Source organism: Bufo bufo, chromosome 5 (genome assembly GCF_905171765.1).
Source record: "Bufo bufo chromosome 5, aBufBuf1.1, whole genome shotgun sequence".
Lineage (NCBI taxonomy): Eukaryota > Metazoa > Chordata > Amphibia > Anura > Bufonidae > Bufo > Bufo bufo.
Genome location: NC_053393.1, coordinates 563,681,145 through 563,702,458, shown reverse-complemented (window position 1 = coordinate 563,702,458; position 21,314 = coordinate 563,681,145). Strand labels below are relative to the sequence as shown.

The 21,314-nt window shown below is 49.2% G+C and overlaps 1 protein-coding gene across 1 annotated transcript in view; it reads right to left on the bottom strand.

Annotated features, from left to right (window-relative positions):
- LOC121002663 (SCO-spondin-like) overlaps positions 1-21,314 on the bottom strand; it is a 190,236-nt gene that overhangs the window by 4,244 nt on the left and 164,678 nt on the right. The window contains 6 exon segments of the mRNA XM_040434096.1: positions 4,713-4,840; positions 6,608-6,668; positions 19,116-19,211; positions 19,316-19,527; positions 20,967-21,131; positions 21,202-21,248. Coding sequence (XP_040290030.1) covers positions 4,713-4,840; positions 6,608-6,668; positions 19,116-19,211; positions 19,316-19,527; positions 20,967-21,131; positions 21,202-21,248 — 709 coding nt within the window.

The following is a 21,314-nucleotide window of genomic DNA, read 5'->3' as shown; positions in this document are numbered from 1 at the left end:
TCTATTATCCTGCCTGTAGTCCATGACATTCTCTCTATTATTCTGCCTGTAGTCCATGACATTCTCTCTATTAGTCTGCCTGTAATCCATGACCTTCTCTCTATTATTCTGCCTGTAGTCCCTGTCCTTCTCTCTATTATTCTGCCTGTAGTCCATAACCTTCTCTCTATTATTCTGCCTGTAGTCCCTGACCTTCTCTCTATTATTCTTCCTGTAGTCCCTGACCTTCTCTCTATTATTCTGCCTGTAGTCCATCACATTCTCTCTATTATTCTGCCTGTAGTCCATGACCTTCTCTCTATTATCCTGCCTGTAGTCCCTGATCTTCTCTCTATTATTCTGCCTGTAGTCCATGACATTCTCTCTATTATTCTGCCTGTAGTCCATGACCTTCTCTCTATTATCCTTCCTGTAATCCCTGACCTTCTCTCTATTATCCTGCCTGTAGTCCCTGACCTTCTCTCTATTATTCTGCCTGTAGTCCATGACCTTCTCGCTATTATCCTTCCTGTAGTCCATGACCTTCTCGCTATTATCCTTCCTGTAGTCCCTGACCTTCTCTCTATAATCCTGCCTGTAGTCCCTGACCTTCTCTCTATTATTCTGTCTGTAGTCCCTGACCTTCTCTCTATTATTTTGCCTGTAGTCCACGACCTCTCTATTATCCTGCCTGTAGTCCCTGACCTCTATTATTCTGCCTGTAGTCCCTGTCCTTCTCTCTATTATCCTGCCTGTAGTCCCTGACCTTCTCTCTATTATCCTGCCTGTAGTCCATGACATTCTCTCTATTATTCTGCCTGTAGTCCATGACATTCTCTCTATTATTCTGCCTGTAATCCATGACCTTCTCTCTATTATTCTGCCTGTAGTCCCTGTCCTTCTCTCTATTATTCTGCCTGTAGTCCATAACCTTCTCTCTATTATTCTGCCTGTAGTCCCTGACCTTCTCTCTATTATTCTTCCTGTAGTCCCTGACCTTCTCTCTATTATTCTGCCTGTAGTCCATCACATTCTCTCTATTATTCTGCCTGTAGTCCATGACCTTCTCTCTCTTATTCTGCCTGTAATCCCTGACCTCTTCTCTATTATCCTGCCTGTAGTCCCTGACCGTCTCTCTATTATTCTGCCTGTAATCCCCGACCTTCTCTCTATTATCCTGCCTGTAGTCCCTGACCTTCTCTCTATTATCCTTCCTGTAATCCCTGACCTTCTCTCTATTATTCTGCCTGTAGTCCCTGACCTTCTCTCTATTATTCTGCCTGTAGTCCCTGACCTTCTCTTTATTATTCTGCCGGTAGTCCCACACCTTATCTCTATTATTCTTCCTGTAGTCCATGACCTTCTGTCTATTATCCTGCCTGTAGTCCCTGACCTCTCTATTATTCTGCCTGTAGTCCATGACCTTCTCTCTATTATTCTGCCTGTAATTATTCTGCCTGTAATCCCTGACCTTCTCTCCCAACCTTCTCTCTATTATCCTTCCTATAATCCCGACCTTCTCTCTATTATCCTGCCTGTAGTCCCTGACCTTCTCTCTATTATTCTGCCTGTAGTCCCTGACCTTCTCTCTATTATTCTGCCTGTAGTCCCTGACCTTCTCTCTATTATTCTTCCTGTAGTCCCTGACCTTCTCTCTATTATTCTGCCTGTAGTCCATGACCTTCTCTCTATTATTCTGCCTGTATCCATGACCTTCTCTCTATTATTCTGCCTGTAGTCCATGACCTTCTCTCTATTATACTGCCTGTAATCCCGTAGAGCCCTCTGTTATACTGCCTGTAATCCCGTAGAGCCCTCTGTTATACTGCCTGTAATCCCTGACCTTCTCTCTATTATTCTGCCTGTAATCCCTGACCTTCTCTCTATTATCCTGCCTGTAGTCCCTGACCTTCTCTCTATTATTCTGCCTATAGTCCATGACCTTCTCTCTATTATTCTGCCTGTATCCATGACCTTCTCTCTATTATTCTGCCTGTAGTCCATGACCTTCTCTCTATTATTCTGCCTGTAGTCCCTGACCTTCTCTCTATTATTCTGCCTTTAGTCCATGAGCTCTCTATTATTCTGCCTGTAGTTCATGACCTCTCTATTATTCTGCCTGTAGTCCCTGACCTCCTCTCTATTATTCTGTCTATAGTTTATGACCTCTCTCTTATTCTGCCTGTAATCCCTGACCTCTTCTCTATTATCCTGCCTGTAGTCCCTGACCTTCTCTCTATTATTCTGCCTGTAGTCACTGACCTTCTATTATTCTGCCTGTAGTCCCTGACCGTCTCTCTATTATTCTGCCTGTAATCCCTGACCATCTCTCTATTATTCTGCCTGTAATCCCCGACCATCTCTCTATTATTCTGCCTGTAATCCCCAACCTTCTCTCTATTATCCTGCCTGTAGTCCCTGACCTTCTCTCTATTATTCTACCTGTAATGCCTGACCTCAACTCTATTATCCTTCCTGTAATCCCTGACCTTCTCTCTATTATTCTGCCTGTAGTCCCTGACCGTCTCTCTATTATTCTGCCTGTAATCCCTGACCTTCTCTCTATTATCCTGCCTGTAGTCCCTGACCTTCTCTCTATTATTCTACTTGTAATCCCTGACCTCAACTCTATTATCCTTCCTGTAATCCCTGACCTTCTCTCTATTATTCTGCCTGTAGTCCGACCTTCTCTCTATTATTCTGCCTGTAGTCCCTGACCTTCTCTTTATTATTCTGCCTGTAGTCCCTGACCTTATCTCTATTATTTTTCCTGTAGTCCATGACCTTCTGTCTATTTTCCTGCCTGTAGTCCCTGACCTCTCTATTATTCTGCCTGTAGTCCATGACCTTCTCTCTATTATTCTGCCTGTAATTATTCTGCCTGTAATCCCCGACCTTCTCTCCCAACCTTCTCTCTATTATCCTTCCTGTAATCCCGACCTTCTCTCTATTATCCTGCCTGTAGTCCCTGACCTTCTCTCTATTATTCTGCCTGTAGTCCCTGACCTTCTCTCTATTATTCTGCCTGTAGTCCCTGACCTTCTCTCTATTATTCTTCCTGTAGTCCCTGACCTTCTCTCTATTATTCTGCCTGTAGTCCATCACATTCTCTCTATTATTCTGCCTGTAGTCCATGACCTTCTCTCTATTATCCTGCCTGTAGTCCCTGATCTTCTCTCTATTATTCTGCCTGTAGTCCATGACCTTCTCGCTATTATCCTTCCTGTAGTCCATGACCTTCTCGCTATTATCCTTCCTGTAGTCCCTGACCTTCTCTCTATAATCCTGCCTGTAGTCCCTGACCTTCTCTCTATTATTCTGCCTGTAGTCCCTGACCTCTATTATTCTGCCTGTAGTCCCTGTCCTTCTCTCTATTATCCTGCCTGTAGTCCCTGACCTTCTCTCTATTATCCTGCCTGTAGTCCATGACATTCTCTCTATTATTCTGCCTGTAGTCCATGACCTTCTCTCTATTATCCTGCCTGTAGTCCATGACATTCTCTCTATTATTCTGCCTGTAATCCATGACCTTCTCTCTATTATTCTGCCTGTAGTCCCTGACCTTCTCTCTATTATTCTGCCTGTAGTCCATAACCTTCTCTCTATTATTCTGCCTGTAGTCCCTGACCTTCTCTCTATTATTCTTCCTGTAGTCCCTGACCTTCTCTCTATTATTCTGCCTGTAGTCCATCACATTTTCTCTATTATTCTGCCTATAGTCCATGACCTTCTCTCTATTATCCTGCCTGTAGTCCCTGATCTTCTCTCTATTATTCTGCCTGTAGTCCATGACCTTCTCTCTATTATCCTTCCTGTAATCCCCGACCTTCTCTCTATTATCCTGCCTGTAGTCCCTGACCTTCTCTCTATTATTCTGCCTGTAGTCCATGACCTTCTCGCTATTATCCTTCCTGTAGTCCATGACCTTCTCGCTATTATCCTTCCTGTAGTCCCTGACCTTCTCTCTATTATCCTGCCTGTAGTCCCTGACCTTCTCTCTATTATTCTGCCTGTAGTCCCTGACCTTCTCTCTATTATTTTGCCTGTAGTCCCTGACCTTCTCTCTATTATCCTGCCTGTAGTCCCTGACCTCTCTATTATTCTGCCTGTAGTCCCTGTCCTTCTCTCTATTATTCTGCCTGTAGTCCCTGACCTCTCTATTATTCTGCCTGTAGTCCCTGTCCTTCTCTCTATTATCCTGCCTGTAGTCCATGACATTCTCTCCATTATCCTGCCTGTAGTCCATGACATTCTCTCTATTATTCTGCCTGTAATCCATGACCTTCTCTCTATTATTCTGCCTGTAGTCCATGACCTTCTCTCTATTATTCTGCCTGTAGTCCATAACCTTCTCTCTATTATTCTGCCTGTAGTCCCTGACCTTCTCTATATTATCCTGCCTGTAGTCCTTGACTTTCTCTCTATTATTTTGCCTGTAGTCCATGACCTTCTCTCTATTATTCTGCCTGTAGTCCATGACCTTCTCTCTATTATTCTGCCTGTAGTCCATGACCTTCTCTCTATTATTCTGCCTGTAGTCCATGACCTTCTCTCTATTATTCTGCCTGTAGTCCATAACCTTCTCTCTATTATTCTGCCTATAGTCCCTGTCCTTCTCTCTATTATTCTGCCTGTAATCTCTGACCTTCTCTCTATTATTCTGCCTGTAATCCCTGTCCTTCTCTCTATTATTCTGCCTGTAATTATTCTGCCTGTAATCTGTGACCTTTTACCTCTGCCAGAACATTGGTCCAGGAGGCGCAGTGGCCACGACAGAAGCTGACCTCCACATTCTCCAGGTAGCAGCTGCCCTTGGTGATGTTCCTGGTTTCAGTGTGAAGTTTGCAGACTGTGGGTCCATCTGTGGAGAGGAAACTCCATTATTATAGTCCAGAGGTCTATGACTGAGGGCAGGAACTTTATGAAATGTGTGGGTGACGCACCCTTTCTGCATGCACTTTTAAATATTGTAAATGATTTGCTGTACGAGATTTCCTCCACAGAAAACAGGAAAACGGATTACCAGATACATCAGACACTAGAGCAGTCACTGTCGACGTCGCTACCTGATATCTGCCTCCAGTACATCCCATAATACAACACTATAGACGTCCCTACCTGATATCTGCCTCCAGTACATTCCATAATACAGCACTATAGATGATCCTACCTGATATCTGCCTCCAGTACATCCCATAATACAGCACCATAGATGTCCCTACCTGATATCTGCCTCCAGTACATCCCATAATACAACACTATAGACGTCCCTACCTGATATCTGCCTCCAGTACATTCCATAATACAGCACCATAGATGATCCTACCTGATATCTGCCTCCAGTACATCCCATAATACAGCACCATAGATGATCCTACCTGATATCTGCCTCCAGTACATCCCATAATACAGCACCATAGATGTCCCTACCTGATATCTGCCTCCAGTACACCCCATAATACAGCACCATAGATGTCCCTACCTGATATCTGCCTCCAGTATATCCCATAATACAGCACTATAGACATCCCTACCTGATATCTGCCTCCAGTACATTCCATAATACAGCACCATAGACGTCCCTACCTGATATCTGCCTCCAGTACACCCCATAATACAGCACCATAGATGTCCCTACCTGATATCTGCCTCCAGTATATCCCATAATACAGCACTATAGACGTCCCTACCTGATATCTGCCTCCAGTATATCCCATAATACAGCACTATAGACGTCCCTACCTGATATCTGCCTCCAGTACATTCCATAATACAGCACCATAGACGTCCCTACCTGATATCTGCCTCCAGTACATTCCATAATACAGCACCATAGACGTCCCTACCTGATATCTGCCTCCAGTACACCCCATAATACAGCACCATAGATGTCCCTACCTGATATCTGCCTCCAGTACACCCCATAATACAGCACCATAGACGTCCCTACCTGATATCTGCCTCCAGTATATCCCATAATACAGCACTATAGACGTCCCTACCTGATATCTGCCTCCAGTACATTCCATAATACAGCACCATAGACGTCCCTACCTGATATCTGCCTCTGGTACACCCCATAATACAGCACCATAGACGTCCCTACTTGATATCTGCCTTCAGTACACCCAATAATACAGCACCATAGACGTCCCTACCTGATATCTGCCTCTGGTACACCCCATAATACAGCACCATAGACGTCCCTACTTGATATCTGCCTTCAGTACACCCAATAATACAGCACCATAGACGTCCCTACCTGATATCTGCCTCTGGTACACCCCATAATAAAGCACCATAGACGTCCCTACCTGATATCTGCCTCCAGTACATCCCATAATACAGAACCATAGACCTCCCTACCTAATATCTGCCTCCAGTACATTCCATAATACAGCACCATAGATGTTCCTTCCTGATATCTGCCTCCAGTACATCCCATAATACAGAACCATAGACCTCCCTACCTAATATCTGCCTCCAGTACATTCCATAATACAGCACCATAGACATCCCTACCTGGTATCTGCCTCCAGTACATCCCATAATAGAGCACCATAGATGTTTCTTCCTGATATCTGCCTCCAGTACATCCCATAATACAGCACCATAGAGACGTCCCTACCTGGTATCTGCCTCCGACACACAGGACAGCATTCTCCGGGCTCCTGCACCGTCTCTTCTCCCTGTCACAAGGAAACATTACAGAATGATACGGTTTCCCCAGATCTGTAGCCCAGCGGTTATTGGAGGTCGGAGCCCTTCCTGTAGGTGACCCTGTGAGGAAAGACGTCCCTAAGGCCATGTGATGGTGAAAGTTACGATGGGACGTGGCGTGAAGACGTAGGAGACCACCTAGACCAGTGGTGGCGAACATATGGCATGGGTGCCAGTTGTGGCACTCAGAGCCCTCCCTGTGGGCACCCACGCCCTGGAAAAAGTCTAATATGCCTTAGACTTTTCCTGCCATTCATCAGCGCAGGGCGCAGTATGAACAGCACAGGCAGCACATTGAATGTAGCTATTATAGCTAAGTAATAAAGTACATGGACGATACACTATATTGGACTGTAGTATTCCGGGTAAATTGCCGTGTTGGCACCTTGTGATAAATAAGTGGGTTTTGGGTTGCAGTTTGGGCACTTGGTCTCTAAAAGGTTCTAAACCATCACTGACCTAGACTGACAAGAAGCTTCTTCTGGTTAGACGGTCAGGACGGAAGTCACCTGAGATCCTGTTACTACACTCTAAAAATGGGTCATGTGTGCTTCGTTAAGGCGGCAGATGACAATCTATTGGGGTGAGCGTTTTTCGGGTGTAGTAATAGGAGGTCCAGGCTCTCCGTTATGTTTTTCGGGTGTAGTAATAGGAGGTCCAGGCTCTCCGTCATGTTTTTCGGGTGTAGTAATAGGAGGTCCAGGCTCTCCGTCAGGTTTTTCGTGTGTAGTAATAGGAGGTCCAGGTTCTCCGTCATGTTTTTCGGGTGTAGTAATAGGAGGTCCCGGCTCTCCGTCATGTTTTTCGGGTGTAGTAAAAGGAGGTCCTGGCTCTCCGTCATGTTTTTCGGGTGTAGTAATAGGAGGTCCAGGCTCTCCGTCATGTTTTTCGGGTGTAGTAATAGGAGGTCCAGGCTCTCAGTCATGTTTTTCAGGTGTAGTAATAGGAGGTCCAGGCTCTCCATCATGTTTTTCGGGTGTAGTAATAGGAGGTCCAGGTTCTCCGTCATGTTTTTCGGGTGTAGTAATAGGAGGTCCAGGCTCTCCGTCATGTTTTTCGGGTGTAGTAATAGGAGGTCCAGGTTCTCCGTCATGTTTTTCGGGTGTAGTAATAGGAGGTCCAGGTTCTCTGTCATGTTTTTCAGGTGTAGTAATAGGAGGTCCCGGCTCTCCGTCATGTTTTTCGGGTGTAGTAATAGGAGGTCCAGGTTCTCCGTCATGTTTTTCGGGTGTAGTAATAGGAGGTCCCGGCTCTCCGTCATGTTTTTCGGGTGTAGTAATAGGAGGTCCAGGCTCTCCGTCATGTTTTTCGGGTGTAGTAATAGGAGGTCCAGGCTCTCCGTCATGTTTTTCGGGTGTAGTAATAGGAGGTCCAGGCTCTCAGTTATGTTTTTCAGGTGTAGTAATAGGAGGTCCAGGCTCTCCATCATGTTTTTCGGGTGTAGTAATAGGAGGTCCAGGTTCTCTGTCATGTTTTTCGGGTGTAGTAATAGGAGGTCCCGGCTCTCCGTCATGTTTTTCGGGTGTAGTAATAGGAGGTCCCGGCTCTTCGTCATGTTTTTCGGGTGTAGTAATAGGAGGTCCAGGCTCTCCGTCATGTTTTTCGGGTGTAGTAATAGGAGGTCCAGGCTCTCCGTCATGTTTTTCGGGTGTAGTAATAGGAGGTCCAGGCTCTCAGTCATGTTTTTCAGGTGTAGTAATAGGAGGTCCAGGCTCTCCATCATGTTTTTCGGGTGTAGTAATAGGAGGTCCAGGTTCTCCGTCATGTTTTTCGGGTGTAGTAATAGGAGGTCCAGGCTCTCCGTCATGTTTTTCGGGTGTAGTAATAGGAGGTCCAGGTTCTCCGTCATGTTTTTCGAGTGTAGTAATTATTCCCCCAGGTTCAGTGCGGCCAGAACGTTCCTGTCACGTCACCCTGGTGCCACTGCCAAGGCGCTGTCTGTTTCACACAATCTCGCACACCCCTACACACAGCACACAGATTGATCATATATTGCACCCCGATATTGCCTTTCATGCTCCCGAACACACTGCCACCATCTGTAATTAGGGGCCAATAGAAAAGCCTAAGGAGCCCCACTCGTACCAACCGCACTATTAGGGCATACACTGCAACACACCGCACTCACACACGTAAAATGGCAGTTACTGGGCTCCTTCAGGGCACAAAACCATTAAAGTTGGAGCTTTACTATTAAAAAATGTACAAAAAATTAAAATAAAATGACAGAAACAGAGACAAGCAGAAACAGCTATAACAATAAAAGAGAGAAAAATGGAAAAGTCTTTCTACTTAGGATCTGTAGATCCCCAGAGCGTGCATTCCCGCTCCTACAACCTGCTACTGTCCTAAATGCCTAACCAATGAGTGACACCACCATGTCTTCTGTTTCCAGCTCTGTTCGTTAGGTGCTATCTATTGTATTTCATGCACTGTGCCTGGTTTACCAGCAGGTGTCAGGGTGTCTGGCAGTGAGATTCTCCTCCTCTCCTTGGGAGAGTGGGCTTGCCCAGATCCTCCAAGGGGAGGTGTGGTTTTCCTGTAGAGGAGTCTAGTCTAGAGGAGTCTAGAATAGTCTATTCTAGTCTAGTGGAGTCTAGTCTAGTCTAGTCTAGAAGAGTCTAGTCTAGTCTAGAAGAGTCTAGTCTAGAAGAGTCTAGTCTAGTAGAGTCTAGTCTAGAAGAGTCTAGTCTAGAAGAGTCTAGTCTAGTCTAGAAGAGTCTAGTCTAGAAGAGTCTAGTCTAGTCTAGAAGAGTCTAGTCTAGTCTAGAAGAGTCTAGTCTAGAAGAGTCTAGTCTAGAAGAGTCTAGTCTAGTCTAGAAGAGTCTAGTCTAGTCTAGAAGAGTCTAGTCTAGAAGAGTCTAGTCTAGAAGAGTCTAGTCTAGAAGAGTCTAGTCTAGTCTAGAAGAGTCTAGTCTAGAAGAGTCTAGTCTAGAAGAGTCTAGTCTAGAAGAGTCTAGTCTAGAAGAGTCTAGTCTACTCTAGAGGAGTCTAGTCTACTTTAGAGGAGTCTAGTCTACTCTAGAGGAGTCTAGTCTAGAGGAGTCTAGTCTAGTGTAGTTGAGTTTAGGCAGGTCTAGTCTGGTTTAGTCTAGTCTAGCCAGAGGCTATAGATGCAGTGCAGTGCAGTCCTGGCCTAGAACTCAGACAGGAAGCAGAGAATCAGCAGTGTAAGTTAAGCCAGCCCAAGCCAAGAGGATGGATGAGTTCAACCTAGACCCGAGAGTCTAGCAAAGTATGGTCAGAAGCCCACCGTGCACTGAGATTGCTTTCCGTGGCGTAAAGCCCAGATAAAGGAAGCACCTTTCAAGAAACCAGACCTTACTTATTCCATCTTCTACCAACTACAAACCTTCCGAATAGCTGCTACGCGGCCTGACCTTGGAGCGCCAGTATCCAGGTAGGAGCACCGTGACCCATTACGTAGCCACACCACTGCTCGGCACCCTAACCCTGGAACTAGGAGAGACTCCGGGACTGGCTCGCTGCAGATTGGTACACGTTTGTTTTCTGGTTGTGGGAATTATGGAACAACCCAAAGTCGATTAGATCAGCAAATTTTGTCAAAGAAATGTCCAAAATCCCTAATTTTTATCTCAATTCCCTCCATTCTTGGCTTAATTACGTGTGCCTGCTCCTCCTCTACCTCAGCGGGCAGATGTGAAATATTAAAAACGTACGTCTTCTCATCCGCTCTGATGGACATACAGGGTCCAACATGTTTCCATAATGTATGTCTCATCATGATGACCATTTTATTACCAAATATGACTAGTGTAGCGCCCCAGAATGGGAGATCCTTGTGTGGGAATGCTGGCTGTCGTGGGTGGGATGTTTAGACTCCCTGTGATGCCCATGTTATACCAGACGGGGTTAATTACAGTTATTAATATGTGCGCTGTACCAGGAAGGAGTTACAGCTTATAATGTATTTCATTCTTCCTCTGATATTCAAGATGAAAAGCTCCTGGACACACGGTATGGGGGATGCCGCTATGTCTGGACACGTACTGTGAGGGGTGCCGTTATGTCTGGACATGTACTGTGGGGGATGCCGCTATGTCTGGACACGTACTGTGAGGGGTGCTGTTATGTCTGGACACATACTGTGGGGGGTGCTGTTATGTCTGGACATGTACTGTGGGGGGTGCCGTTATGTCTTGACATGTACTGTGGGGGTTGCCGCTATGTCTGGACACGTACTGTGAGGGGTGCCGTTATGTCTGGACATGTACTGTGGGGGGTGCTGTTATGTCTGGACATGTACTGTGAGGGATGCCGCTATATCTGGACACTTACTGTGAGGGGTGCTGTTATGTCTGGACACGTACTGTAGGGGGTGCTGTTATGTCTGGACACATACTGTGGGGGATGCAGCCATGTCTGGACACGTACTGTGGGGGATGCCGCCATGTCTGGACACGTACTGTGGGGGATGCCGCCATGTCTGGACACGTACTGTGGGGGATGCCGCCATGTCTGGACACGTACTGTGGGGGATGCCGCCATGTCTGGACACGTACTGTGGGGGGTGCCGCCATGTCTGGACATGTACTGTGGGGGGTGCCGCCATGTCTGGGCATGTACTGTGGGGGGTGCTGTTATGTCTGGACATGTACTGTGAGGGGTGCCGTTATGTCTGGACATGTACTGTGGGGGGTGCTGTTATGTCTGGACATGTACTGTGGGGGGTGCTGTTATGTCTGGACATGTACTGTGGGGGGTGCCGCCATGTCTGGACATGTACTGTGGGGGGTGCCGCCATGTCTGGACATGTACTGTGGGGGGTGCTGTTATGTCTGGACATGTACTGTGAGGGATGCCGCTATATCTGGACACTTACTGTGAGGGGTGCTGTTATGTCTGGACATGTACTGTGAGGGGTGCCGTTATGTCTGGACACGTACTGTGAGGGGTGCCGTTATGTCTGGACATGTACTGTGGGGGGTGCTGTTATGTCTGGACATGTACTGTGGGGGGTGCCGCCATGTCTGGACATGTACTGTGGGGGGTGCCGCCATGTCTGGACATGTACTGTGGGGGGTGCTGTTATGTCTGGACATGTACTGTGAGGGATGCCGCTATATCTGGACACTTACTGTGAGGGGTGCTGTTATGTCTGGACATGTACTGTGGGGGGTGCTGTTATGTCTGGACACTTACTGTGAGGGGTGCTGTTATGTCTGGACATGTACTGTGGAGGGTGCTGTTATGTCTGGACACATACTGTGGGGGATGCAGCCATGTCTGGACACGTACTGTGGGGGATGCCGCCATGTCTGGACACGTACTGTGGGGGATGCCGCCATGTCTGGACACGTACTGTGGGGGATGCCGCCATGTCTGGACATGTACTGTGGAGGGTGCCGCCATGTCTGAACATGTTCTGTGGGGGATGCCGCTATGTCTGGACACGTACTGTGAGGGGTGCTGTTATGTCTGGACATGTACTGTGGGGGGTGCTGTTATGTCTGGACACGTACTGTGGGGGGTGCAGTTATGTCTGGACACGTACTGTGGGGGGTGCTGTTATGTCTGGACACGTACTGTGGGGGGTGCAGTTATGTCTGGACACGTACTGTGGGGGGTGCCGTTATGTCTGGACACGTACTGTGAGGGGTGCCGCCATGTCTGGACACTAGAGATGTCCCAAACCATTCGCCGGCGAACAATTCCCGGCCAACATCGCTTGATCGCGTTCGCCGCGGCGGGCGAACATATGCGATGTTCGGTCCGCCCCCTATTCGTCATCATTGAGCAAACTTTGACCCTGTACCTCACAGTCAGCAGACACATTTCAGCCAATTAGCAGCAGACCCTCCCTCCCAGACCCTCCCACCTCCTATCAAAAAGCAAGGACATCATCCATCTTAGATTCATTCGGAAGCTGCAGTCTTAGTGAGAGGAGGGACAGTGCTGCTGCAGCTGCTGATTTAATAGGGAAATCGATAGTTAGGGCCGTGTTCTGTGTCCACTGCAGTCCTGAAGGACTCATCTGATCTGCTGTAAGGACAGCACCACAAAAAGCCCTTTTTAGGGCTAGAACATCAGTCTGCTTTTTTTTTTTTCTCCCTCTGTATTCTAATTGCAGTTGCCTGCCAGCGTGTGTGTCAGGCTCACAGCGTATACTGTGCCCACTTGCCCAGTGCCACCACTCATATCTGGTGTCACAATAGCTTGCATTAACAAAAACAAAAACTTTTTTGACTGTAATATAATAGCAGTCAGTTTCCTGCACGTGTGTGTGTTTCAGGGCCTGCCAGGGCACAGTGTCACCAGTGCAACTCATATCTGGTGTCACAGTAGATTACATTTAAAAAACAAAAACAATTTTGACTGTAATAGATTGAATAGCAGTCAGTTGCCTGCAAGCGTGTGTGTCAGGCCTACGGCGTCTACTCTGCCAACTTCTGCCAGTGCACAGTGCTACTCATATAGGGTGGCACAGTAGCTTGCACGCATAGTACAACTAAACTAATCTGAAAAAAATGACAGGCAGAGGCAGGCCACCCTGCAGGGGCCGTCATGGTCGTGGTGCTGTGATTCCCTTTGGCCCTAGAATAATGCCCAGTGTTCAGAGGCCACGTACCCTGAACTCGAAAAGTTCTGAGGACATAGTTGACTGGCTAACACAGGACACCCAATCTTCTACAGCTTCCGCTCTGAACCTTGACGCACCATCCTCCTCCAGCTCAGCTTCGGGCAGCTCTCAAGTTACCACTCGCCCGCCCGCCGCCACCACCAACACTAGCACCACAGCCGCTTCACTTGATCTGTCAGAGGAGTTATTTACACATCAGTTGGAAGAAATGAGTGATGCACAACCATTATTGTCAGAGGATGTAGATAACAGGGATATGTCTCAGTCAGGCAGCATTACACACATGGACGTAAAGTGTGATGCTGATGATGATGTTGTACCCGCTGCCGCTTCCTTTGCTGAGTTGTCAGATACAAGTGAAGCGGTTGATGATGACGATGTGTCCGTGGGTGCCTGCTCGAAGAGAAGAAGAACAGGGGGAAAGTTCAGATGGGGAGACAGAGAGGAGGAGGAGACGAGTTGGAAGCAGGGGGAGGTCGTCGCAAGGAGCTAGTGGCACAGTCAGACAGCATGTATCGGCACCCGGGGTCAGCCAGACAGCACGCCAATCAACGCATGCTGCTGCCACCACCAGCATGCCGTCATTGCAGAGCTCAGCAGTGTGGCATTTTTTTTGTGTGTCTGCCTCTGACAACAGCGATGCCATTTGCAACCTGTGCCAAAAGAAACTGAGTCGTGGGAAGTCCAACACCCACCTAGGTACAACTGCTTTGCGAAGGCACATGATCTCAAATCACAAACCCCTATGGGATCAACACATGAGTACAAGCAGCACAGAAACTCAAAGCCGCCATCCTCCTCCTGGTCCAGCATCTTCAGCCACGTCAACCACTGCTGTCCTCCTTGCCCCCTCTCAACCATCCGCCACTCCGTCTCTCGCCTTCAGCAGTTCCATCTCATCTGCCCACAGTCAGGTGTCTGTCAAGGAAATGTTTGAGCGTAAGAAGCCAATGTGACAGACTCACCCCCTTTCCCGGCGTCTGACAGCTGGTTTTCCGGAACTCTTAGCCCGCCAGCTTTTACCATACCAGCTGGTGGAGTCTGAGGCCTTCCAAAAATTTGTAGCTATTGGGACACCGCAGTGGAAGGTACCCGGCCGAAATTTCTTTGCAAAAAAGGCAATCCCCAACCTGTACTCTATTGTGGAAAAGGAAGTCATGGTCTGGCACACAGTGTTGGGGGGAGGGTCCGTCTGACCACTGATACCTGGTCTGCAAAGCACGGTCAGGGCAGGTATATCACGTACACTGCACATTGGGTCAACCTGCTGACGGCTGCCAAGCATGGAATGCGTGGCTCTGCAGAGGAGTTGGTGACACCGCCACGACTTGCAGGCAGGCCTGCTGCCACCTCCTCTACTCCTCCTACTCCATCCTCTTTGCTAACCTCCTCGGCTGAGTCCTCTTCTGCTGCTGCGTCTTGCTCAACATCAACTGCACCCCCCCAGCTGCCCAGGGACTATTCCAGATCCCGGATACGACAGTGTCACACTGTCTTGGGGTTGACTTGCCTGAAAGCAGAGAGTCACACCGGACCAGCACTCCTGTCCGCCCTGAACGCACAGGTGGATCAGTGACTGACTCCGCACCAACTGGAGATCGGCAAAGTGGTGTGTGACAATGGAAGCAATTTGTTGGCGGCATTGAATTTGGGCAAGTTGACACATGTGCCGTGCATGGCACATGTGTTGAATCTGATTGTACAACGCTTTGTGCATAAGTACCCAGGCTTACAGGACGTCCTGAAGCAGGCCAGGAAGGTGTGTGGCCATTTCAGGCGTTCCTACATGGCCATGGCGCACTTTTCAGATATTCAGCGGCGAAACAACATGCCAGTGAGGTGCTTGATTTGCGACAGCCCGACACGTTGGAATTCAACATTCCTAATGTTCGACCACCTGCTCCAACAAGAAAAAGCCGTCAACAAGTATTTGTATGACCGGGGTGCTAGGACAGCCTCTGCGGAGCTGGGAATTTTTTTGCCACGTTACTGGACGCTCACGCGCAATGCCTGTAGGCTCATGCGTCCTTTTGAGGAGGTGACAAACCTAGACAGTAGCACTGAAGGCACCATCAGTGACATCATCCCATTTGTTTTCTTCCTGGAGCGTGCCCTGCGAAGAGTGCTGGATCAGGCTGTAGATGAGCATGAAGAGGAAGAGTTGTGGTCACCATCACCACCAGAAACAGCCTTATCAGCATCGCTTGCTGGACCTGCGGCAACGCTGGAAGAGGAGTCTGAGGAAGAGGAGTCAGAGGAGGAATGTGGCTTTGAGGAGGAGGAGGAAGACCAACCACAGCAGGCATCCCAGGGTGCTCGTTGTCACCTATCTGGTACCCGTGGTGTTGTACGTGGCTGGGGGGAAGAACAGACTTTCAGTGAGGACGAGGAACGGGACATGAGTAGCTCGGCATCCAACCTTGTGCAAATGGGGTCTTTCATGCTGTCATGCCTGTTGAGGGACCCTCGTATAAAAAGGCTGAAGGAGAACGACCTGTACTGGGTGGCCACGCTACTAGACCCCAGTATAAGCAGAAAGTGCCTGAAATGTTACTGAATTACCGGAAGTCGGAAAGGATGCAGCAGTTCCAAAATAAATTAAAAAGTATGCTTTACACAGCGTATAAGGGTGATGTCACAGCACAACGGGAATCTAACAGGGGATGAGGTGAAAGTAATCCTCCTCCTACCACGACCACGGCGACAAGGACAGGGCGCTTTACAGATGTGTTGTTGATGGAGGACATGCGCAGCTTTTTAAGTCCTACGCATCACCACAGCCCTTCGGGGTCCCCCCTCAGAGAACGACTCGACCGACAGGTAGCAGACTACCTCGCCTTAACTGCAGATATCGACACTCTGAGGAGCGATGAACCCCTTGACTACTGGGTGTGCAGGCTTGACCTGTGGCCTGAGCTATCCCAATTTGCGATAGAACTTCTGGCCTGCCCCGCTTCAAGTGTCCTGTCAGAAAGGACCTTCAGCGCAGCAGGAGGTATTGTCACTGAGAAGATAAGTCGCCTAGGTCAAAAAAGTCTAGATTACCTCACCTTTATTAAGATGAATGAGGCATGGATCCCGAAGGGACTGACAGTGGGGGATACGTTTGACTAAAAAAGGCCTGATGAGATGAGATGCCTTGGGCTAAAAATGGTCCACACGCTGCTGTATTTTATCTCTGCATGCCGGATGACTTGCGTGACTTATCCGCCACCAAATAGGGTTCAAGCCGCAATGTTTTAGGGCACTTTCTGCCTGGAAAACATACATTTTTCTGCCCGCTGCTACAGCAGCGGCTGCAACAATACCTAATTTTTCAGGCATGTGTACATGCCTAATTTTTCTGGCCTTATGGTGCTGCACTGTGGCTACAAAAAAAAAAAAAGGCACATACAAGTGTCAATTCCCCTTCGTGGTCGTTACCTTGTTGTGGTGAAGGGGCTTGCGTATCACAATGAAGCGACCACCTCTATGAGTGTGTTGGCAATGGCAATGTTGGCACACCCCAGATGATAAGGTTGTTGCTTCATTGTGAACAGACCAAAAGCGATCGGCTGGATAATTTTGCATAGAAAAAACATTAATTTTCTTTGTGATTATCTAAGGTGATCATTAAAGCCTACTAGGCCAACAATGGGCCCACACTGCAGAACCATTGTTTTCTGGGTCACTTAACTGTCACTGAACTACCTCAGCACGACCATAGGCTTTGAAAACCCCCCATCGCCTGCAATCTCCCAAACGTGCGCACGAGCACAGTCATAACTACACCAAGATTGACGCATAGAGGTATAAAATTTATGTCATGAGTGTGTCAACTATTGACAACTCTTTGCGGTTGTCTAAACTCTATTCCATACACGTCCCCTGATAGGGGACGTAACAGGGATTAAACTGATAGGAATAGTACTACTTAACACACCACTCATATAGGGTGGCACAGTACATTGCACGGCGCACGCGCAGTGCCCCAAATTGGAAGTAAGAGGACCAACCAAGCATCTTTTTCCATCTCCCGCTTCCTAAAATCTATTCCATACACCGGCCCCTGATAGGGGACAAAACAGAGATTAAACTGGTAAGAACAGATTTTTTAAAATAAAAATAAAAGAGGACAGCCTCTGCGGAGCTGGGTATTTTTTGGCCGCGTTACCGAACGCTCATGCACAATGGCTGTAGGCTCATGCGTCCTTTTGCGGAGGTGACAAACCTGGTCAGTCAAACCCAAGGCAACATCATCAACCTCATCCCATATGCGTTTTTTCTGGAGCGTGCCCTGCGAAGAGTGCTGGATCAGGCCGTAGATGAGCATGAAGAGGAAGAGTTGTGGTCACCATCACCACCAGAAGCCGCCTTGTCGTCGTCGATTGCTGGACCTGCGGCAACGCAGAGAGAGGAGTCTGAAGAAGAGGAGTCCGAGGAGGAAGGTGGCTTTGAGGAGGTGGAAGACCAACCACAGCAGGCATCCCAAGGGGCTTGTTGTCACCTTTGGTGTTGTACGTTGCTGGGTGGAGGAAGAGACCTTCAATAACGTCAGTGAGGACAAGGAACGGGTCATGGCTAGCTTGGTATCCAACCTTGTGCAAATAGGGAGTTTGCGGTTGTGCAAATGGACTGTTTGCGGTGCGTTAAACGGGGAGTATGGTCTGTTACTGCGAAGCGGGCGTAACCCTTACACTACCTGATCGATACAACATCATACCTGATCGTATACACACACTGGATGTTTTAAAGCAAGTTATTCCAAACAATTTAGGAATGTTAGGTGATTTATGCCCTTTATGGATTAAAACCCGACTCTGCGTCAACTATGTAATTTTCCATGGGAGTTTTGCCGTGGATCCCCCTCCGGCATGCCACAGTCCAGGTGTTAGTCCCCTTGAAACAACTTTTCCATCACTATTGTAGCCAGAAAGAGTCCCTGTGGGTTTTAAAATTCGCCTGCCTATTGAAGTCTATGGCGGTTCGCCCAGTTCGCCCGTTCGCGAACATTTGCGAAAATTCGTGTTCGCCGTTCAAACGGAAAATTTTATGTTCGCGACATCTCTAGCCGCCAGTACTGGGTCATATGATGCTCCTTCATCTTCTCATCTTCCCTGTATACAAATTTATATGGTGGATGCCATTTTGAGAAATTTGTGTGGGACGAATCCCAAAAGTACGGATTTACTGGAAGACTAAATTATTCAGAAATTCGCAACAAATCTGATTAGTGTGAAATCAAGTCACTCATCTCTAGTCATTACCCCGGTATTTGTGTGATGTCATAGCCCCGGTATCTGTGTGATGTCATAGCCCCAGTATCTGTGTGATGTCATAGCCCCAGTATCTGTGTGATGTCATAGCCCCAGTATCTGTGTGATGTCAAAGGCCCGGTATCTGTGTGATGTCATAGCCACGGTATCTGTGTGATGTCATAGCCACGGTATCTGTGTGATGTCATAGCCCCGGTATCTGTGTGATGTCATAGCCCCGGTATCTGTGTGATGTCATAGCCCCGGTATCTGTGTGATGTCATAGCCCCAGTATCTGTGTGATGTCATAGCCCCAGTATCTGTGTGATGTCATTACCTCGGTATCTGTGTGATGTCAAAGGCCCGGTATCTGTGTGATGTCATAGCCACGGTATCTGTGTGATGTCATAGCCACGGTATCTGTGTGATGTCATAGCCCCGGTATCTGTGTGATGTCATAACCCTGGTATTTGTGTGATGTCATAGCCCCACCATCTGTGTGATGTCATAGCCCCAGTATCTGTGTGATGTCACAGCCCAGGTATCTGTGTGATGTCATAGCCCCGGTATCACCTCCTCACCTCGGCACAGTGGGGCGGTGGACACTGCGCAGCGCAGACTCCGATCCCATTTACACAGCGACATATCTGACACCCGTCCTGCCAGTCCGCTCCGGGCTGTACAAAATACAATCATTAATGTGTGAGCTTCATCAGGAATAATGATGGGGCGTCTGCGAGGAAGGGATCTCTCCATGTGCAGGATGATGGGGGTTACTCACCGGGTACACCTGTTGTCCATGCTTGCACTCGCAGTCTTCTGCTCTGACACACATCCCGCTGCTGCTGCGGTACCTTCCTGCCTCACACACACAGCCGCCCGGGGCCCCCGCACTGCAGCTCCGGCCCCGCTCTTCATAAACCTGCTGACAAGTCCGTTCACAGAAGTCTTCACCCGGGAGCGTCCGCCTCCACCGCTCCCCAGGAGGACAACCTGCACACATGGGAGTCACACAGCTGTGCATCAGTATACTCAGCGCCGGGCATCGGTATACTCAGCGCCGGGCATCGGTATACTCAGCGCCGGGCATCGGTATACTCAGCGCCGGGCATCGGTATACTCAGCGCCGGGCATCGGTATACTCAGCGCCGGGCATCGGTATACTCAGCGCCGGGCATCGATATACTCAGCGCCGGGCATCGGTATACTCAGCGCCGGGCATCGGTATACTCAGCGCCGTTCATCGGTATACTCAGCGCCGGGCATCGGTATACTCAGCGCCGGGCATCGGTATACTCAGCGCCGGGCATCGGTATACTCAGCGCCGGGCATCGATATACTCAGCGCCGAGCATCGGTATACTCAGCGCCGGGCATCGGTATACTCAGCGCCGGGCATCGGTATACTCAGCGCCGTGCATCGGTATACTCAGCGCCGGGCATCGGTATACTCAGCGCCGGGCATCGGTATACTCAGCGCCGTGCATCGGTATACTCAGCGCCGGGCATCGGTATACTCAGCGCCGGGCATCGATATACTCAGCGCCGGGCATCGGTATACTCAGCGCCGGGCATCGGTATACTCAGCGCCGGGCATCGGTATACTCAGCGCCGGGCATCGGTATACTCAGCGCCGTGCATCGGTATACTCAGCGCCGAGCATCCGTATACTCAGGGCCGGGCATCGGTATACTCAGCGCCGGGCATCGGTATACTCAGCGCCGGGCATCGGTATACTCAGCGCCGTGCATCGGTATACTCAGCGCCGTGCATCGGTATACTCAGCGCCGGGCCTTGGTATACTCAGCGCCGGGCATCGGTATACTCAGCGCCGGGCATCGGTATACTCAGCGCCGGGCATCGGTATACTCAGCGCCGTGCATCGGTATACTCAGCGCCGTGCATCGGTATACTCAGCGCCGGGCATCGGTATACTCAGCGCCGGGCATCGGTATACTCAGCGCCGGGCATCGGTATACTCAGCGCCGGGCATCGGTATACTCAGCGCCGGGCATCGGTATACTCAGCGCCGGGCATCGGTATACTCAGCGCCGTGCATCGGTATACTCAGCGCCGAGCATCCGTATACTCAGGGCCGGGCATCGGTATACTCAGCGCCGGGCATCGGTATACTCAGCGCCGGGCATCGGTATACTCAGCGCCGTGCATCGGTATACTCAGCGCCGTGCATCGGTATACTCAGCGCCGGGCATCGGTATACTCAGCGCCAGGCATCGGTATACTCAGCGCCGTGCATCGGTATACTCAGCGCCGGGCATCGGTATACTCAGCGCCGGGCATCGGTATACTCAGCGCCGGGCATCGGTATACTCAGCGCCGGGCATCGGTATACTCAGCGCCGTGCATCGGTATACTCAGCGCCGTGCATCGGTATACTCAGCGCCGGGCATCGGTATATTTGGGACTACTCACTGCAGTCGGGGAGCTCACACGTTCTCTGCCGGGTCGGGGGTCCGGCACATTCCTCGCCGTCGTACAGCCGCGGACGTATCTGCTGTCGCTGGGAGGTTTGGACTCCAATTCCACAAGTGACAGAACATAAACTCCAGGCCGACCACTGCGACCACTGACAGTCCACTGCAAGAAAGACACGTCACTCACCCCACACAACAATGAGCAACTACCCCCACACTGCAGAGCATCTCACCGTCACAGTCCTGAGAGGAGCAGACAAAGCTTCCAGTGTGACAAGTGCTGCAGGAGAAAGGACACGTCTGTTAGAGGGACGTTACCCCTCCATGCCCCTGTCACCACTCCCTG